The sequence below is a fragment of the Peromyscus eremicus genome, chromosome 1 (assembly GCF_949786415.1).
Source record: "Peromyscus eremicus chromosome 1, PerEre_H2_v1, whole genome shotgun sequence".
NCBI classification, from domain to species: domain Eukaryota; kingdom Metazoa; phylum Chordata; class Mammalia; order Rodentia; family Cricetidae; genus Peromyscus; species Peromyscus eremicus.
Window position 1 is genome coordinate 183,392,065 of NC_081416.1, and position 20,475 is coordinate 183,412,539.

Here is a 20,475-nt window from a genome sequence, read left to right on the forward strand (position 1 = left end):
CATAGCAACAGGATCCAGGCGCCCAGCCAAGGTTGGCAGCGGCGGCCGGAAATGAGGGGAGGGCCTTTTTAAAAAGACCCCAGGAATGCTCTCCCCTCTTCCCCGCCCCCCCCCAAAAAAAATCAAGGGGAAGCTCAACTTCTCAGGGTCTTTTTTCTCTTTTCCCAAGTAGCAGGGCCAAAGATTTCTTCTAAATGAACTATAATTCATTTACAAGCATAGCAAGGATTTTGAGTTTTACCAACAATTTTCTTTTTCTTGGTACCCTCTGCTTCTACCGTAGTTTAACCCTGATGGAAAAGGAGGATGCCGTTCGGTTCCCATCAAGACAAGAATCGGGTTGGGGAGCAAAGAGGAGAGATAAATGTGTCTAGGACTGTGCTGGAGAGCTAGGCAACAGTTGTGAGCATAGCTGTCACTTCTAGAACTAACCAGTGAGTATGGGATGGGCCGATCCGAGGTAGAAAATAGATAATTTTAACTTTGGCCTTGGTCCTGATTTTGGAGACCGCCCTTTGCTTCTGGGTGACCTTGGGCCAAACACTTCCTGTCCTAAACTCAGCCACTCTGGGGACCAAAGTTACCTTCAAGTAAAAGGAGAACAACCTGAAAAGTCGCTTTACACATTTTTTAAGACTGGTGCAAATTAAGCTAAATGTGGTGGTGCACATCTGGGATCCCAGGGAGGTAGAGACAGGAGGATCAGGAGTTCAAGGTTGTCCTTGGCTGCATAGGGAGTCTGAGGTCAGCCTGAGCTGCATGGTGGGGGAGAACCACAAAAATCTTAAGAGCTGGCCAAGGTTTGTTTCTGTCTTGAGCTAGATAGTTTAAAACCCACTTTACCTCATGAAATTCTGACAGAATCCTTGGGAAGTGGGCAAGCTAAGATTCTGAGATGTGAGGCCATTCATTCACGATCACACAGGGGATACAGGCGGAGCTGGGATAAAGGAGCCTTTTTGTGGAGAGAGGCCAGCAATGGGTAAGTTTCAGAAACTTTTTTTTTTAGTGCGTGTGTGAGTGTGAAGTGTATGTGAGTGAGGAAAGGTGTGTGCCATGGCTTGCATGAGAAGGTCGGAGGACAACTTGCAAGAGTTGATTCTCTCCTTCCACCCTATGGGCCCTGAACATGAAACTAAGGCAGTCAGACTGGCTTGGCCAGTTCTTAGATGGGCCAAACCATCTCCACCATGGGGGCTAACAGAGGACAACCTATGTTCCCTTCTACCTCATTTACCTGATGTATTTTGTATCTCTGAGTACCCAGTTTCTCAAAAATTCCACTAGTCTTTCTTTTCTTCCTTCTGTTTTTGTTTTGTTTGGTTGTTTCTCTTCAGTTTTTTGAGACAGCGTCTCAGTTTGTAAGGCAGGCTGGCCTGGGACTCACTCTATAGCCCAGGCTGGGCTCAAACTCCAGGCAATCCTCCTGTTTCAGTTTCGACAGGTATCATCAGGACACCAGCTTTCCTTGGTGCTGCTTTAGATATCTCAGTTCGTTTCATTCCCACCATGGCCCCTGAGGGACCGAAGTTGGGAAAAATATCCTTACACTCCTGGTTTAGAAGCAAATAAAAATAACCCCTCAGGGAAAGAAGGGACCTGGAATCCACTTGTCAGTTCTGGGTATATTTTTTTCAGCATCTTTTGCCAGGGAGAAGGATAAAACAGACACAACAATGACAACCAATATAAATTGAACGTTTAATTTGCAGGCTTAGTACTTTGCAGGCATTGGCTCAGTCTTTTCAAGAAGCAATTCAGAGGTTACCCGCATTCTGTTTTATTTCATTATTTTTTTATTTCATTATTTATTTGTTTGCCGGGTTTTGCATGTGTATACATTTGTGTGTGTGTGTGTGTGTGTGTGTGTGTGTGTGTGTGTGTAACAGAGGTCAGTGTTGGATATCTTCCTCAATTGCTCCCCATCATATTTTTTGAGGCAGGGTCTCTCATTGGCTTGGAGCTTGAGGATTCTGTTAGACTGGCTGGCCAGCAGACCCAGGCATCTTCCCGTCTCCTCACTCCTAGAACTGAGATTACAGGCATACCCTGCCACACTTGGGAATCTGAACTCGGGTCCTCATACTTTTGCTGCAAGCTTTTCTCTGGCTGTGCCACCTCCACAACTTCCAGTTATTTCATTTTTCGTTTTCTTAAGACAGGTCCTCATGTGTCCTAGGCTGGTCAGAAATTCACTCTGCAGTCAAAGATGACCTTGAACTTGTCTCTATCTCCTGAACTTCGTGATTATGGGTGTACAACACCATTACCTAGTTTTTTGTTTTGGTTTGGTTTGGTTTTTCAAGACAGAGTTTCTCTGTGTAGCTTTGGTGCCTGTCCTGTCCTGGATCTCGCACTGTAGACCAGGCTGGCCTTGAACTCACAGAGATCTGCCCGCCTCTGCCTCCTGAGTGCTGGGATTAAAGGCTCCATACCCAATTTTTAATTGTTTAATTTATTACATTTTATTTATTTTCTGTGCGATTTCAGGGGGTGGGAGGAATATGCATGGCATGATGTTTATGTGCACACCAGAAGACAGACAATAGGCATTGGTTCTATCCACCAGCAGATCCCAGCGATTGAACTTAGATATTAGGCCAGATGGCAAGCATCTTTTACTCAATGAGTCATATAACCAGTCCTTATTTTTTTTTTTAGAAAAGGTCTTATTATGTAGACCAAATGAGCTTTAAACTTATGGCAGCCTTCCATCCTAGGTCTCCCAAGTGCTGGGATTACAGTCATGTATCACCATATCTAGCTTAGCTCCCATTTTATAGATGTAAAGACTGAGGGTGAGAAAGAGAAGCACATTCCATAGCTTGAGCATGATGTCAGCTGACATCAAAGTTGGATTTCAGATAATGAAAAATAAAGCCAAGGTTTCCCAGCCTTGGTACAAATGACATCCAGATCAGGTGCTGCTTCATTATGGGGTGAATTTTACCTTGTGGGAGATTGAGCAGTAACCCTTGCTGGCACCCACTGAAAGCCAGGATCTGCACCCTCTCTCCAGTTATGACAACCAAAGTCTTCAGACACTGTCCCAAGTCCCTTAAGAGACAAAAATCACCCACAGTAGAGACACACTAACATAAAATAATTAGCCACTGGGGCCTAATTACCAACTTTATTTTTATTTTAAATTAAAATCAATCTCTTACACAAATCAATATTGCTAGTAACTACTTCTTAAAGGAAAGAACCAAAATAGTACATGAGGGATTTTAAGAAAAATAATTCAGCCAATTGTATCCCAAATTCTGTTCCTTATGGAAAGAGCTGTTAGTGGGATTTTGTTGCTGTTGTTGCTTTAGAGTTATGTGTTTTATTATACATATCAGTGTTTGGCTTGCATTGATGTATGTGCACTACATGTGTGCCTCATTTGGGAAGAGGTCAGAAGAGGGAGTCTGACCACCTGGAATTGGAGGTACAGATGATTGTGAGTCACTATGTGGGTGCCAGGAACTGAGCCTGGATTTTCTGCAGGAGCAACAATCACTCTAAACCAGTGAGCCATCTCTCTGGTCCCAGTGTGTGTGTGTGTGTGTGTGTGTGTGTGTGTGTGTGTGTGTGTGTACACGTGCACTCATGAAACACATGCCAGTGCAAGTGTGGATGCCAAAAGAGGGCATCAGATGTCGTCCATCACTGTCTATTCCTTTGAAGCAGGGTCTCTCCCTGTACTTGGACGTGGGGCTTACCTCTTCTCTGGAAGCAAGCAAGCTTTAGAGACCCTCCCCTCCAGTCTCTACCCATCTTGGAGCTGAGGTTACAGAAGTTCACCAGACACCCAACTTCTTGAGTAGGAGCTGAACTATGATGGTCACGTTTGTTCAGGGAGCGCTCTTAAGTACAGAGCCAACTCTCTGACTTTGTAAATGTTTTAAATTATGTCTTCTCTTGGGGCCTGGTGTGGTAGTACTCACCTTTCATCCCAGCACTCAAGAGGCAGAAGCAGAAAGGATCTGTGTGAGGTCCAGGGCAGCCAAGAGTAAGTACATAGTGAGACCCTGTTTCGAAGGGGAAAAAAAGTATTTCTTTTCCGACTTTTCTTGACATTTCTAAATAATAATTATCTTTGAATATGTCTACATGATGCATTATCTATTGTTTTTTGTTTCTCTGATAGAAAATGATTTTACTCACATGGAACTCACTTTTTTTCTCCCTTTCTTCACATATAAATAGTTTTACATTGCTGGTTAATTTTTATATTTAAATGATACATAATTAGAATACTTATTGTTCTGGTGAATAAAGAGAACACATTTCATATTTATTTACTTTAATCTGCTTATGCATTTAAAGAGCTGTTTTTGTTTGGTTTGGTTTGGTTTTCAAAGACGGTCTCACATAGCCTAGGCTTCCCTTGGTTATTCTCTGTAGGCAAGGCTAGTCTTGAACTTGTGATTCTCTTGCCTCTGCCTCTCAAATATTGGGATTACAGGTGCACACTACCATACCTGGTTTATACAATGCTGTGAACTGAATTCACAATTTTGTGCACACACTATGCAAATACTCTACCTACTGAGCCCCATCCCCTGTTCCTCTAATATCCTTGAAAAAGCACACGAACAGGGCCAGAGACATGGGTTCTCAGGTAGACACATTTGCCATGAAAACCTGATGGCCTCAGTTCAACTCTCAGAACCTACATGAAAAGCCAGCTGTTGTGCATGGCTCGCATCTGTAATCCCAGCACTCCTGAGGTGAAACAGAAGAATTTCTCAGAAGTTTGGAGACCAGCTGGAATAGACAACCAAAGAAACCCTGCCTCAACAAGGTGGATGAGCCATCAAAATGGCTCAGCTTGTAAAAGCTTTTGCTGCACAAGCCTAACAACCTGAGTTCAAGTCCCAGGACCCACAGTAGAGGGAAAGAAACAACTCAGAGCTGCCCCCTGACCCCCACATGCACACCCACATTCAGACACACATAAAAAAGACTAATAAATTTACAGGGAGAAAAATATAAGAGAACTGACTCTCAAAAATGTGTTATTTAACCTCTACATGCACGCTGAGGTACATGTATACCTGCACACACACACACACACACACACACACACACACACACACACACATTATACTATAGAGAGAGCCATGGTACAGAGAATTTTGATTGGCAACAAGAAAACAAGGAACTTCTTCTGGTTACAGGACAGTGAATTCTGTACAGCTTTCAGGAGTTTGGTGATCTCTCCCAGCCCAAGCTCCAGATAAGAACAAGCCAATCCATGGTTTCAGGTCTGAGAGACCCTGGCCAGATCACCATATCTTGTTCGACCCTGATCTGCAGAAGCTATGGGATTCTCGGTATGTGTTGTTTGAAGCTATAGGCCTTCTGCTCTTTGGACAGATGACTAATATACCCTGTCAAGCATCACACTGTGAAGGTCACACAAGCTGTTCAGTCACTGTTGCTTTAGTGCTTCCTTGAAGCCTTCTGTTGCAACAGTCAGGCCACATGTAGGTCTATCTGGCCTCCTGGGTAGATGCCCTTTTCTTTCCGGTCCCTTCTGCCTGTGCTGCTCTTCCTTAGACTGCCACCAGCCCACACCACTAGCCCTTACACGTCTTCTCCTTACTCAATTCCCCAAAGACTGTGCAACATCACAGCTGGCCCTGTCCTTCTTCCTCTTAAATTTTTCCATGGCTCCCTGTCATCCTCAGGAGAATATCCAGGCTCCTTAACTGAGTCTTCATGACAAAAACATCAGCTTCAAGGCAGGACATCCTCTCGGCTGTATCCTTAGGATGCAGTTGCTCTCCTACCCTGATCAGCCGACAAGGCTTCCGTCCACTCTTTTTGATGTTGTTTAATTTTTCAAACAGGAATTGATTCATGGCATGTGTGCTGCATGTGCATGTCCTGTTGCAAGTGTGGAGGTCAGAGGACAACATTCAGGAGTCAGTGTTCTCCATTAATGTGGGTTCCAAGGAGCAAACTCCGATCAGCAGTTTTGGTGGTAAGTGCCTTAACACACTCAGTCAGCCATCTCATCGGCCTTCCATCACTCTTCTAAAAATGATTATTTTTAAAAAATGATATGGAGGTGCGTCTGGAGGTGGGGTATGTGCAGTTGCTTCTGGGTGCAGTTTCCTGCAGAGGCCAGAAGATGGCCTTTGATCTCCTGGAGCTGAACCAAACTCAGGAAGCACAGAAAGCGCTCTTAACCAGTGAATTATCTCTCTATCCTCTTTTCCATCCACTCTTAAAAGATTAAACCTCAATGGGGCGTGGTGGTACATGCCTTTAATCTCATCACTCAGTAGGCAGAGGCAGGTGGATCTCTGCGTTCAAGGCCAACCTGGTCTACAGATCTAGTTCTGGGGTAGCCAGGGCTGCACAGAGAAACTCTTGTCTCAAAAAAAATCAAAACAGAACAAGGAAAGAAAGATTCACTGCCGGTGGTGATGCACGCTTTTAGTCCCAGCACTCAGGAGGCAGAGGCAGGCGGATCTTGGGGAGTTCAAGGCCAGCCTGGTCTACAAAGCAAGATCCAGAACAGGCACCAAAACTATATAGAGAAACCCTGACTTGAAAAACCAAAAAAAAAAAAAAAAAAAAAAAAAAAAAAAGATTCACCCTTATCCTAGCTGTGATGGTACACAGCTTTAATCCCAGAATTTTGGAGGTGGAGGCATGTGAATGAGGAATTTAAAGTTAGCTGCATAACAAATTTAAAGTCAGCCTGGGCCATATAAGACCATGGTGTCTCAGAACAAAACAGGAGTTGGAGAAACTTCTCAGTGGTTAACAGCACTTATGGTGCCAGCATAGTGGGTCACGCCTTTAATCCCAGCACTGGAGAGGCATAGACAGGTGGACCTCGGGGAGTTCCAGGTCTACAGAGCAAGTTCTAGGACAGCCAGGGCTACAGAGAAACCCTGCCCTGGGGCGGCGGGGGGGGGGGGGAGAAGAAAGAAAGAAAAGAGCACTTATTGCTTTAGTAATGGACATGGATTCAATTCCCAGCACCCACATGGTGGTTCACAACCATCTGTAATTCCAGTTCTAAGAGATTTGGTACTCTCTTCTGACCTCCGTGGCCACAAAGCACAGATGTGGTACACAGATATACATACATGTAGGCAAAATACTCATACATAAAATGATTAAGTCTAACTTTCCATTTTTTTATATAATTTATTTTACTTCATGTGCATTGGTGTAAAGGTGTCAGATCCCCTGGAACTGGAGTTAGAGACAGGTATGAGCTGCCATGTGGGTGCTGGGAATTGAACCCGAGTCCTCTGAAAGGGCAGCCAGTGCTCTTACCCACTGAGCCATCTCTCCAGCCTCCTCAATTTAGAATTTTAAACCAACAAGAGCTGGTGAGATGGCTTAGCCAGTAGAAGCAATTGTCACCTGATGATACACTGCTGGAAACCTGAGTTGGACCCCCAGAACCCGTGGAAAGGTGGAAGGCAAAAACTGAGTCTGTGAAGTTGTCCTTTGACCTTCAAATATGTGCTTTGGCACATGCACACACACACACACACACACACACACACACACACACAATTCTGTCACACACACTAATAATAAGTAGTTCAATTGATTAGAGTGCTCGTCTAGCATGGATGCAGCCCTGGGTTCAGTCCCCAGCACTGCATAAAACTGGGTGTGGTAGTGACTGCCTGAAATCCCAGCAGTCTAGAGACAACGAGGAGGGTCAAGAATTCAAGGTCGTTCTTGACTCCATATGAGTTCAAGACCAGCCTGGGCTGCATGAGTCCTTGCCTTAAGAACAAAATAAGGTCTAGTGAGATAGCTTAGCAGGAGAATATTCTTACTGCCAAGCCTGACAACCTACGTTCAGTCCCCAAGGATACACATAGTGGAGGTAGAGAACTGACTCTCACAAGTTGTCCTCTGACCTCCACAGGCATGCTGTGGCACATGCACCTCCCAAAAAAATCTGTGAATAAGCCGGGTGGTGGTGGTGGTGCACATCATTAATCCCAGCCCTCAGGAGGCAAGAGGCAGGCGGATCTCTGTGAGTTCGAGCCAGCCTGGTCTGCAGAGTGAGTTCCAGGACAGCCAAGACTACACAGAGAAACCCTGTCTTAAAAAACCCAATAATAATAATAATAATAATAATAATAATAATAATAAATTATGAATAATTAAATATATCCTTTAATATAAAAAAGAGATTCACCTTCAATGCTCTTCCTCCCAGGAAGCCTTCCCTGACCACTGCAGCCTGTATTGCGGCTGTCTGTTTCCGACTTGCCCTGTGCTGCCTTCACCAGCACCCAGGTACCCCACCTAGTGGTTGGTGTGTGGAGTCTATCCTGCCTGTTGGTGCAGGAGCTGATCAAAGACAGGAATCAGTCTGACTCACTTCGGGCCCACCCCCACAGGCAGTCGATGGGAGCCCTCTGTCCAGGGCTCCAAGGCTGGGTGGGTAAGGGAAGGGACGGATGGAGTCTGAGAATGAGTGGGTCTGTCCTCCGCAGTCCCTACCCTGAAGCATCAGTTCTATCCTCCCCTCACCCCAAGCCTCCAGGCCCTTGCATCCTCTCCAGGTGTTTGTCATCAGCCACAGCTGGGGCCTTTGTGTTTCTGGAGAGGAACAGAGAGTGTCTCTCTGCTCTCCTTCCCACCGCATCGGGGAAAGGATGATAATCAGCGCTTCTAGAATGTCCTCATTTGGGGTGAAGTGGAAATGTCCCAGCTCTGGGGAGTCAGGTGGTCTGTGTTTCACAGGCTGTTTTTCCTGGTCTCCGCCCAAGTCACCCAGAGCCAGTGCCTCATCCTCTACCCACTGGGCCTCCTGATCTGTATCAGGGAAAGGTTGCCTGAGTGAGCCCCCTCTGAATGGGACATTCTACAACCGAAATTCCAAACAGCATACCCGGAGAGTCTTGGGAGAGCTGTGACGATGTTCACAAAGCTCCTGAAATTATGTACAGAATTTTGTGAGTATGTGTATCCCCCCAATGTACTGGAGGTTCGTAGCTTTTATCTGATTCCCAGAGGGATCTCTAATGTCTGCATTAATTAAAAAAAAAAAAAGCAGAGGTTGGGGGTGTGGCTCAGTTGGTAGAGAGTGGCTGCCTAGCATGGATGAAGCCCTGGGTTCGATCCCCAGCACAGCATAAACCAGGCACAGTGGTGCCCCCTCAACCATAATCCTAGTACTTGGTGGGTAAATGCAGGAGTGTTAGAAGTTCAAGGTCACCTTTCCAATACGAAGTGAATTGGGGCTAGTTTAGGCTATGTGAGTCCTGTTTTTTTTTTTTTAAAAAAAAGATAGATAGATAGGTAGATAGATAGATAGATAGATAGATAGATAGATAGATAGATAGATAGACAGATGGCAGGTAGGTAGATTGAAGAACAGATGATAGATATGGCAATAGAAAAGAATGGAAAAGACAGAGGGACAATATAGGTGAATAGGTAATGCCTGGAGTCAGTAACTGGAACTTCACTACAATCAGATCTTAGACCAGAAGAATCTTTGCTATGGATGTTGGGCAATGCCTACCCACACCTTTGCAGAATCCTTACAGATGCCAGTCTGACAAATGCCAGTCTGCCATCTTAACTTGTACAGAAATCACTTTTTTTTTACCCTGGAGGCAAAATCATCCCAGGTGAGAGCCACCGGCCTAAAAGAAGAAACTGCTAATGGTCACGTCATCTGGGGATGAGGTTGGAACTAAAAAGGATAAAAATAGGAAAGTCATTTTGTTTATCTTTCTTTTCTATTCCTATTTTATTTTCTTTATTTTCTGATACCAGAGGTCAAACCCAGAACCTTGTGCATGCTAGACGGTTGTTCTACCACTGGGTCACATCCCGAGCCTCTGACGTGTATCAGGCAAGGTGCTCTGCCCTCTAACCCACCATCAGGACACCCCTCACTAGCAGATTCTAGGCACTCCACCTCTGAGCCGAGAGTCTAGCCCAGCTATTGTCTTACAGCCTTCTCTCCTCCTGAAACCCTGTCCCCTGTCTTAAAAGAAAAAAAAGTTACTGTTTATTTAGATGTATGCCTGTGTCTGCGTAGATTAAGTGCATTGCCCTGAGGGGCCAGAAGAGGGCGCCAGTTCCCCTGGAGTTGAAGTTACAGGCAGTTGTGAGGCACCCAACTCAGTCTTCTGAAAGAGCAGTATGCACTCTTAACCTCTGAGCTCTCTCCAGTCCTAAAAACTTCTTAAGAAAAAAAAAGCATTTTTAAATATTTATTTTTATTTAATGTACATGTATGAGTGTATGTCCACATTTAATTTAATTTATATGCCAGTGCCTACGGAGGCCAGAAGAGGGTGTCAAATCCCTCAGAGGGCTTGTGAGCAGCTCAACATGAATGCTGAGAGTGGAACTTTGGTCCCCATGACTGAACAGTATGCAATGACTGAACAGTACGCATTCTTAACCACAGAGCCATTTTTCTGGCCCCAGAACCCCCCACACACCCCCGTGTGTGTGTGTGTGTGTGTGTGTGTGTGTGTGTGTGTGTGTGTAGGTCAGAGGACCGTTTAAGGTGTCCTTCCTCAGCCAATGTCCATCTATTTTTACTTTTTAGATATAGTTATTTTATATGTATGAGTGCTTTTTTTGCCCACCTGTATATATTTACACCATGTGCTTGCCTGGTGCCCTCAGAAGTTAGAAGAAGGTGCCACATCCCCTGGCACTGGAGTTACAGATGTTTATGAGCCACTGTGTAAGTGCTAGGAAGCAAACCTTGGTCTTTTGCAAGAGCAGCGGGTACTCTTAATTGCTGAACTGTCTCTTTGACCTCAGGATTTCAAGTTTGAAGCTAGCCCAGGCTATTCAGCAAGTTTCCATGCAGCCTGGACTCCACAGTGAAAGACTGTCATAATAAATAACTAGACCACAGCATGCTTACATAAGCAACTTGCTTTAGTGAAAACTCTCTAGGGGGTTCCAAAACAAAAGAAGCATATGCAGATGCATTATAAAATCTATCCAACCTTTGTCCTAGTGGAAGAAGGGGCGGCTGGTGTGGCGACACTGAGCCCTCAGCCCAGCTACTTGTAAGACTAGGCAGGAGGATAGTAAATTTGAGGCCAGCCTCAGCTACTGGGTGAATTCAACACAAGTCTGGGCAAATTAGTGAGACTGTGTCTCAAAACAGAAATTCAGAAAGGACTAAAGATGTAGTTCAGATATAGAGCCCTTGCCTGATATGTGTGAGGGCCTGGATTCAGGTGAAGTCCCACTTATTTGTCTATTTGATTATCTTCATACTGGCTCTAACTCAGCTGTACTCTATATTTCATAAGGAAATAATAGTATAAGGGGGAAATAAATTGATTTAGTCCCTGTTTTACTTTATTTCTTATTTCCTTAAATCTTTAAAAAGATGTGTGTGTGTGTGTGTGTGTGTGTGTGTGTGTGTGTGTGTGTGAATGTGTGTGTGCAGTACCTGAGGAGTCCAGAAGGGGGCATCAGATTCCCTGGAGCTGGAGCTACAGGCAAGTAATGAGCTTGAATCATACGCTTTGGGGAACTGAACTTTGATCCTCTGGAAGAGCAGTATGTACTCTTAGCCACTGAATAATTTCTCCAGCTCTTAATCTATTATCACCACTACTATCATTATTGTTGTTGTTATTGTTATTATTACTGGAAGTGGGCATGTGGAGGTCAGAAGACAGCTTTCAGGACTCAGTTCCCTCCCACTCTGTGGGTCCTGGGAACTGATCTCTGGCCTTTAGGCTTGCGATGCAAGAACCTTTACTGACCCCCGAATTACTCTGTGTGTGTGTGTGTGTGTGTGTGTGTGTGTGTGTGTGTGTGTGTGTGTGGTGTTTGTTTGTTTGGACAGAGTCTCTGTGTCAAACTGTTCTCAGACTCCATGTATAGCTCTGCCTTGGACTCCTGATCCTCTGTAGTTTACCTCCTGAGTGCTGGGGTTATGGATGTGTGTAGCTACACCCAGGTCTGTGGAAAAACTTTGAACTTATAATCCTCCTCCCTCCAGATTCTGAATCTTATAGCTTTTTAAATTAAGTCCCAAGGATCCCACAGGGCCTCTGGGTCACAATTTGAGCACCACTAATGTGTGACACTCTTCTGTAAATAACGTAAGATGCAGGACACTGTGAAAAATGGTCTCACAGAGAGAAGTGTGGCTTCCTCCCGTGCATAAAAACATCCTCCCTTTTCATGGGTGAGTAGGACAGGCTCAGGGACTCCCAGGATTCAATTTTAGCTTGGTGATTTTTCTAGCTGTGTGACAAGGAGAAAGTTAATTAACCTCTCCATGCCCTAGGATCTCATTTACAAAATGAGATGATAATAACTATCAAGCCTCCATGGGTTACGGGATGTAAATGACTTAAAGCAAAGTGGCCAGTGACAGGAAGCACTTGCTAAATTATGCAACTGATTTATGCAAACTATTGTTATTAAGTGGCCTTGGAAAATAGTCAAGAAGGGTTATATAACTGATATGAAACTGGCTCCATTCCACGTGTGTAGTTGGAAGGTGGAGAACCCTGTGCCTTCTGTGATGACTGTTATATAAAATACACACATACGTGCTTCCTGCCCACCTGTGTGTGCATTTAATCTCACACCTGTATGGGCAAAAACACACAGAGTGTTTCTCAAATGATTTGCTCCAAGGTCATAGTACTTGCTGGAGACACAGCTCAGTTGGTAGAATGTTTGCATAGCACACACAAAGACCTGGGTTCAATCACCAGTGTCATAAGGCAGATTTGATGGCAGATATGATGAATTAGAGGCTAGCCTGGGATACATGAGACTGTCAAAAAAAAAAAAAAACCAGCAACAAACAGAATTCTGATAGTACCTTGGCAAAGGTTCTTGCTGATGGTGGCTGTGCTGGATAGTTTTATGTCAACTTAACACAAGCTAAAGTCATCTGAGAGGAAGGGACCCCAGTTAAGAAAATGCCTCCATAAGATTGGGTTGTAAGCAGGCCTATAGGACATTTTCTCAATTAGTGGTTGATGGGGAAGGGCCCAGTCCATTGTGGGTGGTGCCATCCCTGGGCTGATAGTCCTGGGTTCTGTAAGAAAGCAGGTTGAGCAAGTCAGTAAGCAGCTCCCCTCCATGGCCTCTGCATCAGCTCCTGGCTCCAGGTTCCTGCCCCGCTTGAGATCCTGCCCTCACTGCTTTTGATGATGAACTGTTATATGGAACTGTGAGTGAAATAAACCCTCTCCTCCCCAAGTTGCTTTGGTCCTGGTGTTTCATCACAGCAATAGTAACCGTAACTAGGACAGTGGCGGAGATAGCTTGTTGGTTTGCTGTGTAGCCTGACGATCTCGTTTCTATCAAGCTGAAAGGACCCACTAAGCCACACAGTCTTCCCACTTGAATTAAACTAATCTAGACAATCTATCACAAGCATGCTTGGAGGCCTGTGTTCTGGAAGATGCTAGGTCCTACCAAGGTAACAAAAGTGAACTTAACTTTCTGTTTTCAAGATTTGTATCTATTTCTTTATTCCTTTATTCAGTGTGTGTGTGTGTGTGTGTGTGTGTGTGTGTGTGTGTGTGTGTGAAATGCCCCTGTGTGTACATGTAGATATACACACCTGTGTGTACAAGGAGAGGCCAGAGGAGGGCATGGCATCTCTGCTGTATTCCTTTTGAAACAGGCCCTCTCACTGGCTCACTAAGCTAGAAGCCAGAAAACCCTAGCAACCCTCCTCTCTGCCCCTCACAGCACTGGAGTTCCAAGACCACGTGGCCATGCCTAGCTTTTTCCGTGACAGACTGAAATCTGAACTCAAGTCCTCCTTCCTAGATGACAAGCGCTCCTACCCAGTGAGCCATCTCCACAGCCCACAACCTCACGTTTTTTCAAAAAAAAAAAAAAAAAAAAAAGAGAGAACATCGACTTCAGGATTTTAGGTTACTATATTCTGTACAAATAGCAGCAGCCAGCACTTGTACCATCACCTCCCATGCTGCAGGCAGGACAGACAGCACCAATCGATCAGCATGGCAGACAGCACCAATAGATCAGCATGGCAGACAGCACCGACAGGTGGGGACATCCTCTCCTCCTGAGCAAACGTGTGTTCAGAATCCTCTTAATACTGTGTTCCAAGCCACACTAGGAATCAATTAGTCTCAACAAAGACGCTGAACTGTGTTTGCCATTGCGAATCTCAAGTCTGACCTTCAGAAATTCCTGGAATCATGGAGAATGACTCAGAATGTATTTCCCTCCAGGGAGTCTGACCCTGCTGAATCTGAGTTCTTTCCTGAGAACCTCCCTAAACCATCCTCCCTGTTCCAGAGGGATTTGGAATCATTCTAAACCATCCCCCTCATTTTTTTTTTTCTTTTTAAATAGAAAAGGAAACCAAAGCCTTGGAAATTAAAAAGACTTGCTCAAGGTCACAGCATGAGTTTGCATAAAATACGCGGTGGTAGAACGTATAGCAGCTGGGGACAGCAAAATGGCTCAGCAGGTAAAGGGGCTTGCCACCAGGTGACAGACAACCCGAGTCCAATCCCTGGAAGCCACATGGTAGAAGGAGAGAACTGATGCCTGAAAGCTGTCCTCTGACCTCCACGTGGGCACCTCACATGCATCCCCCTCCCCTCTGTATTTTTTTTTTTAATGTAACAGCTAATTGACTGTGACTCAAGGAAAGCCTGGGCATGGGTCACCTCATCTTCCAATGCCTCCACTTCTTCACTTGTAACATGGGGGTTAGTGGGAAAGCTGAGTCCACAGGATGGTGGGGAAAAACTAATGACTGAGTAAATAAAAAACGTTACCTCAGTAGGGCGGTGGTTGTGAGCCAGGTGTCACGGTGGCAGGGCCATTATCGCACAGACGAGGCAAAGAACGAGGGGAGGACATCGTAGTTCTTTGCAATAGTTTTCAAAATTAAGCTTATTGGGGCCACAGGGGAGGGGAGAGGGGAGGAGGTCGTTGCCAGTGGTAGAGCACCTGCCCAGAACCCCCTAGTGAGGGACTGGGGGTGTGGCTTAGCTACTGAATTCTAGCCTTGCGATCAGGAGGTCCTTGGTTCCCTGAATTCAACCTCTAAGAGAGAGGTGTGGAGAGAGAGAGAGAGATCTCGGTTGTAAATCTATCAGCGACTTAATATTTTGGCTGTTCTCAGTCTCTCTCTATAGTGGAACTGCAGCCCTTAGAATCCAATTTTGAGCCTCCCTCCATCACCTGTACAAACAGTGGTAATTCCTTCATACCCACCACTGTGAACGGCTAATGGGATTATGTTCAGATCGGAAGCATCTGCCTCACGGTAGCTGTCCAATAAATAGTTGGGGTGGATTCTTTCAAACGTAGCAAACGGGCCCAGCATGCGGGAAGCCCACTCTTGCCTTGTACCCGGGAAGGAAGCTCAGGTGTGGGAGCCAGACTGACTTGGTACCAGTCAAAGGCTGTCAGTTGGTATAAACGCTCTCAGATGAGTCATTCACCTCGCTGGCTGAATGGGCGCGAGGAGGCCGGTAAATTCAACAGGGGGTCTCGGAAGAAAGTCAGACGGAGCAGTGTGGGTGATGGTGACAGTGATGGGTAGTCAGAGGCTTATCAAGAGGTGGGGGTTTTTTGTTGTTTTTGTATTGACCTTAACATTGTTGTCATTTATTGTCCTCGTACAGGGACTGAATTATAAGGTGACGATTAAATTAAGTAACCTATATAACTTTTCAACACTCCCCCCCCCCCTTCCTCTCTCAGTGAGCCCTGAAGCTCTCTTCACAGCCAGTGAGGACCTTGAACGCCTGTTCCTTCTGCTCCCATCTCCTGGCCTGGCTGAGAATGAAACTCAGGGCCTCAGGTATGCTAGGCAATCACTGTACCAGCTGACCTACAGCCCAAGTCCTCAAGTAGTTTTGTTTGTTTGTTTGTTTTTTGGTTGGTTTGGTTTTTTGAGACAGGGTTTCTCTGTGTAGCTATGGCTATCCTGGAACTCTCTCTGTAGCCCAGGCTGGCCTCAAACTTAGAGAGCTGCCTGCCTCTGCCTTCCAAGTACTGGGACTAAAGGTGTGCGCCCCCGCCACCCAGCTTATTTTTAATTTTATTATTATTATGGGGAGAAAGGGAAGTAATCTCAAGCATTCCATTGCAAGAGTGGGTTCTAGAACTCAAGCAGAGCCATCTTGGTGGGCTTATTTTGTTTTTTAAGAAAGCCTTGAAAGTTTGCCTAGAACTTGCAGCAATCCTCCTGCCTCTGTCTCCCAAGTCCGGAATTACAAACCTTGTCATGTGGTGTTCTATTTTTGAAGACAAGGTATTACTTAGTCCTGGCTGTCCTAGAACTCACAGAGATCTGTCTGCCTCTGCCTCCTGAGTGCTAGGTTTGAAGGTGTGTGCCATTCGAAAGATCTAGTCAGAATAATTTAGCACTTTACCCTCAGGAGACACCAGTACCATAAGCCCGTTGTTTCCGATGCCCTCCCTTTTGTTAGGCAGAGACGTGTTTGAAATAAAGTTTATTGAAGTTTCTGTCGGTATTTACATATGGTACACGGTAAATAACAGAGCCAGGCCCCCCACCCCACCATTTCCCCACCCTTATCGCTTCCCTCCCCCTCCCCCAGCCTCATTAAAAATCGCTGCTGCGTAAAGACAGGTTATAACTGCTGCGGTCCCCCACCCCCCTCCCACCTAAGATGCAAACTAAAAGCCCCGGCCCTCCCTGCCCCCCTCCCCCCACCCTGGGGCCGTTCTGGTTCCGTGTGTTAACACTGTGCTACCTCTCCCCTCCTCCCCTAATAAAGGGGGTGGGGTGGGTGGTTTTCTGGCGACCCCCCCCCAATCTGTCCAAGGGGGCAGACGGGCCCTTGAAAGAGGCCAGAGTTGGGGGATCTGAGATAGGAAGAGGGACATGGATGAGAGGGAGTACCAGAAAATGGAAGACAGAGGTTTTGGGGGGTGTTAACCCCCGCTACTACCCCTCCCTCCCCCGACGGGACCTCGAGGGGGGAGAGGTGGGCACAGGTGTGGAGATAGCATGAGGGAACCTCCCTCCACCCTGGGGTCCCATCCTTGTTTGGTGTGAGAGGCTGGATGCACCTAGGGGCTTCGGATGAGCAAGTGGAGGAAGGAAAAGAAGAGGAAGAAGAAGGAGAGGAGGAGGAGGAGGAGGAGGAGGAGGAGGAGGAGGAGGAGGAGGAGGAAGAAGAAGAAGAAGAAGAAGAAGAAGAAGAAGAAGAAGAAGAAGAAGAAGAAGAAGGATCCCTTCGAAGGAAGAAAGAAGATTACCTTCCTTCCTGAGGACAAAAGAAAGAGAGGGAATGGAGTCTGCCGGAGGCAAAAGAAAAAGAAGTCAAGGTAAGCCATAGTCATATCCCTGCAGCCCCTGACCCGACCAGCAGATGTGGGCAGAGCAAGCTTCTCCCCACCCCACCCCACCCCACCCCACCCCCGAGACCAGGGACCTGCAGGCCACGTGGTGTTGTGCTAGGAAAGAATCGATGGGAGTTCAAGGGCATTCTAGTGGCTATCACACCCACTCTCCAGCCCAGCACCCCTGCGCGGAAGCGGTAGTCTGAAGGGGTTCGGGGGGAGCTAGATGCAAGATACCACCAGAGGATAGTAAACTGGGTTAGAGATAACAGGTGGGGAGGGACCAGAAGAGGGACCCCCGAGACGGGCTCACGGCCGGGGGGGGGGGGGGGGGCGGTTGTTGGGCGGGTGGCCGAGATCATCTGGAAGTATAATGGACCAACGAGGAGAGGTTGGAGCCATTGAAATGAGGATGATGGGTTGGGGCCTGGAGATGGCACAGCATCCCTCAGCCAAGAGTCCCTTAAGGTATTAAGGAGGCGGGAGGCGCGGATGAGGGGAAAGAAGGAGGAGGAGAGGGAGGGAGCCCGGCCTCAGCACGGTGAAGTAGAGATGTGGAGGTGGTCGGGGTACTTGATGGCTGGAGGGTAGTTTTGCGTCATCTGGATGGAGACGTCGCTGGAGATGTCGGAAGGGCTGCGACCACGACGCCATGCCTCGGGCTGCAGAAACTGGCCGGAGTAGTCAGAGCAGTCGCTGAGACGCGGGCGGTAGAAGGCCGGGTGCGGGCGGTACATCTCTTCCTCCGCATAGCGCTTGGTGAATAAGTACACCGACATGACTCCGGCCCCCTGTGGCAAGGCACCGTCAGAATCCCAATGGCAGCTTTCTGCCACTTCCTCTACCAAAACCCAGGAGTTACAGTTGCATATCACCCCCCAAGACCTCTGCAAAACCCAAGAGGCCCCAGTCCTCATCTCCTCCAGGACGCCAAGAATTAGAACACTCAGATTTCAGGGGTTAGACCCACAGTCTAACCCACCTCCCTCATAATACAGGCATATCCCCAGCCTCCTCTTCCTTCTGGACCCCGGAATCAGACTGCCAGACCCTCCCATGTCAAAGCAGAGAGACTGGTCCCCCAGCTCAGCCCTTTCCGGGGACCAAGGGCTCCCCATCCTCCTCCAAAACTTCAAGGGTCCAACCCACAGGCTTTCCCTCAGCTTTTTTCCTCTCAAGACCCCCAGGAGCTAGAACTCCCACTCTTTTCTCTCTGGGACCCAGAGACTCAAAACCTACAGAATTCTTTTCCTCTTGGGCACAGGGATCAGATCATCTTCTCTTCAGGGAGTCCTGTCCCGGGGCTCCTTCTCTCTGAGAAACCAGGACTCCCACCTCTAAGACCTCAGAAGGTCCAATCCTCAGGCTTGTTGGTTTGTTTTCTTGCCACAAACCCAGAAGGCCCTATCTTCAGATCTCATCTGCCCCAGACCCCCAGGAGCTGGAACACCCCGACATCCCCACCTCCTCCTTCAAATTGGTAGTTCTGGGCCCAACACATCACCTCTTTGAGAAGGAAAGAGGAAGCAGCGAAGGCAAACGACCACCCGTATCGATAGTGAAAGTACTGCTCCGAGCTGCTGGGCCTGTTCATGACCTCGTCATTGATGCTGGAGATGTACAGAACCAAACCCACCACCAAGGAGAGACCTGAGGGGAGAAGGGTGCCAGGAACATGAGAAGGGAGCACCCCCAACTCCGGTTTACTGCTTTCCTTCCGGCTCTGCCCTGTATCTAGACTAACCTTACATGCAAGCCCTCCACCTCTGAGCAATGGCCCCCATCACTGGGGGATTCTAGGCGGGTGCTCCACCTCTGAGCAATGGCCCCCATCGCTGGGGGATTCTAGGCGGGTGCTCCACCTCTGAGCAATGGCCCCCACCGCTGGGGGATTCTAGGCGGGTGCTCCACCTCTGAGCAATGGCCCCCACCGCTGGGGGATTCTAGGCGGGTGCTCCACCTCTGAGCAATGGCCCCCACCGCTGGGGGATTCTAGGCGGGTGCTCCACCTCTGAGCAATGGCCCCCACCGCTGGGGGATTCTAGGCGGGTGCTCCACCTCTGAGCAATGGCCCCCATCGCTGGGGGATTCTAGGCGGGTGCTCCACCTCTGAGCAATGGCCCCCATCGCTGGGGGATTCTAGGCGGGTGCTCCACCTCTGAGCAATGGCCCCCACCGCTGGGGGATTCTAGGCGGGTGCTCCACCTCTGAGCAATGGCCCCCACCGCTGGGGGATTCTAGGCGGGTGCTCCACCTCTGAGCAATGGCCCCCACCGCTGGGGGATTCTAGGCGGGTGCTCCACCTCTGAGCAATGGCCCCCACCGCTGGGGGATTCTAGGCGGGTGCTCCACCTCTGAGCAATGGCCCCCACCGCTGGGGGATTCTAGGCGGGTGCTCCACCTCTGAGCAATGGCCCCCACCGCTGGGGGATTCTAGGCGGGTGCTCCACCTCTGAGCAATGGCCCCCACCGCTGGGGGATTCTAGGCGGGTGCTCCACCTCTGAGCAATGGCCCCCACCGCTGGGGGATTCTAGGCGGGTGCTCCACCTCTGAGCAATGGCCCCCATCGCTGGGGGATTCTAGGCGGGTGCTCCACCTCTGAACAATGGCCCTCATCGCTGGGGGATTCTAGGCGGGTGCTCCACCTCTGAGCAATGGCCCCCATCGCTGGGGGATTCTAGGCGGGTGCTCCACCTCTGAACAATGGCCCCCATCACTAGGGGATTCTAGGCGGGTGCTCCACCTCTGAGCAATGGCCCCCATCACTGGGGGATTCTAGGCGGGTGCTCTACCTCTGAGCAATGCCAGGCACACACAACTAGGGGATGCTAGGCAGGTGCTCTATTACTGAGCCAAACCCCCAGCCTCACAGTGGAGGATTCTAGGCAAGCATTCTACTGCTGAGTCACAAACCCAGCCCCTTACTGGTGAATCTAGGCAAGAATCTATCACTGAGCAACGACCTCTCACTGGTGAATTCTAGAAAGGTACTCTACACCACTAAGCCATGAACTCTGCTTCTCACTGGTTAGAGTCTATGGAAGAATTCTACTGCCGAGCCAGGCCTCCACACTACTCTGTCAGTCACTACTGAATCCTAGGCAGGTACTCCGCAGCTGATTCTCAGCCCCTAGTGGATTCTAGCTGGAGCTCAATCACTG

At 47.8% G+C, this 20,475-nt stretch overlaps 1 protein-coding gene and 1 long non-coding RNA gene across 2 annotated transcripts in view; one reads left to right on the forward strand and one right to left on the reverse strand.

Moving 5' to 3' along the window:
• Positions 1-22: 22 nt before the first annotated feature.
• LOC131893908 (uncharacterized) lies at positions 23-5,974 on the forward strand. Its single transcript, XR_009374766.1, has 4 exons — positions 23-434; positions 862-982; positions 5,172-5,327; positions 5,847-5,974. It is a non-coding gene; the product is annotated as an uncharacterized LOC131893908 (long non-coding RNA).
• Positions 5,975-17,701: 11,727 nt separating this feature from the next.
• Cacng7 (calcium voltage-gated channel auxiliary subunit gamma 7) overlaps positions 17,702-20,475 on the reverse strand; it is a 28,453-nt gene continuing 25,679 nt past the window's right edge. The window contains exons 4-5 of the mRNA XM_059253638.1: positions 18,818-18,963; positions 17,702-18,104 (exon numbers count right to left, since the gene is read on the reverse strand). Of these exons, the coding sequence (XP_059109621.1) occupies positions 17,847-18,104; positions 18,818-18,963 (404 nt within the window). The 3' untranslated portion in view covers positions 17,702-17,846. The remainder of the gene's footprint in view (positions 18,105-18,817; positions 18,964-20,475) is intronic.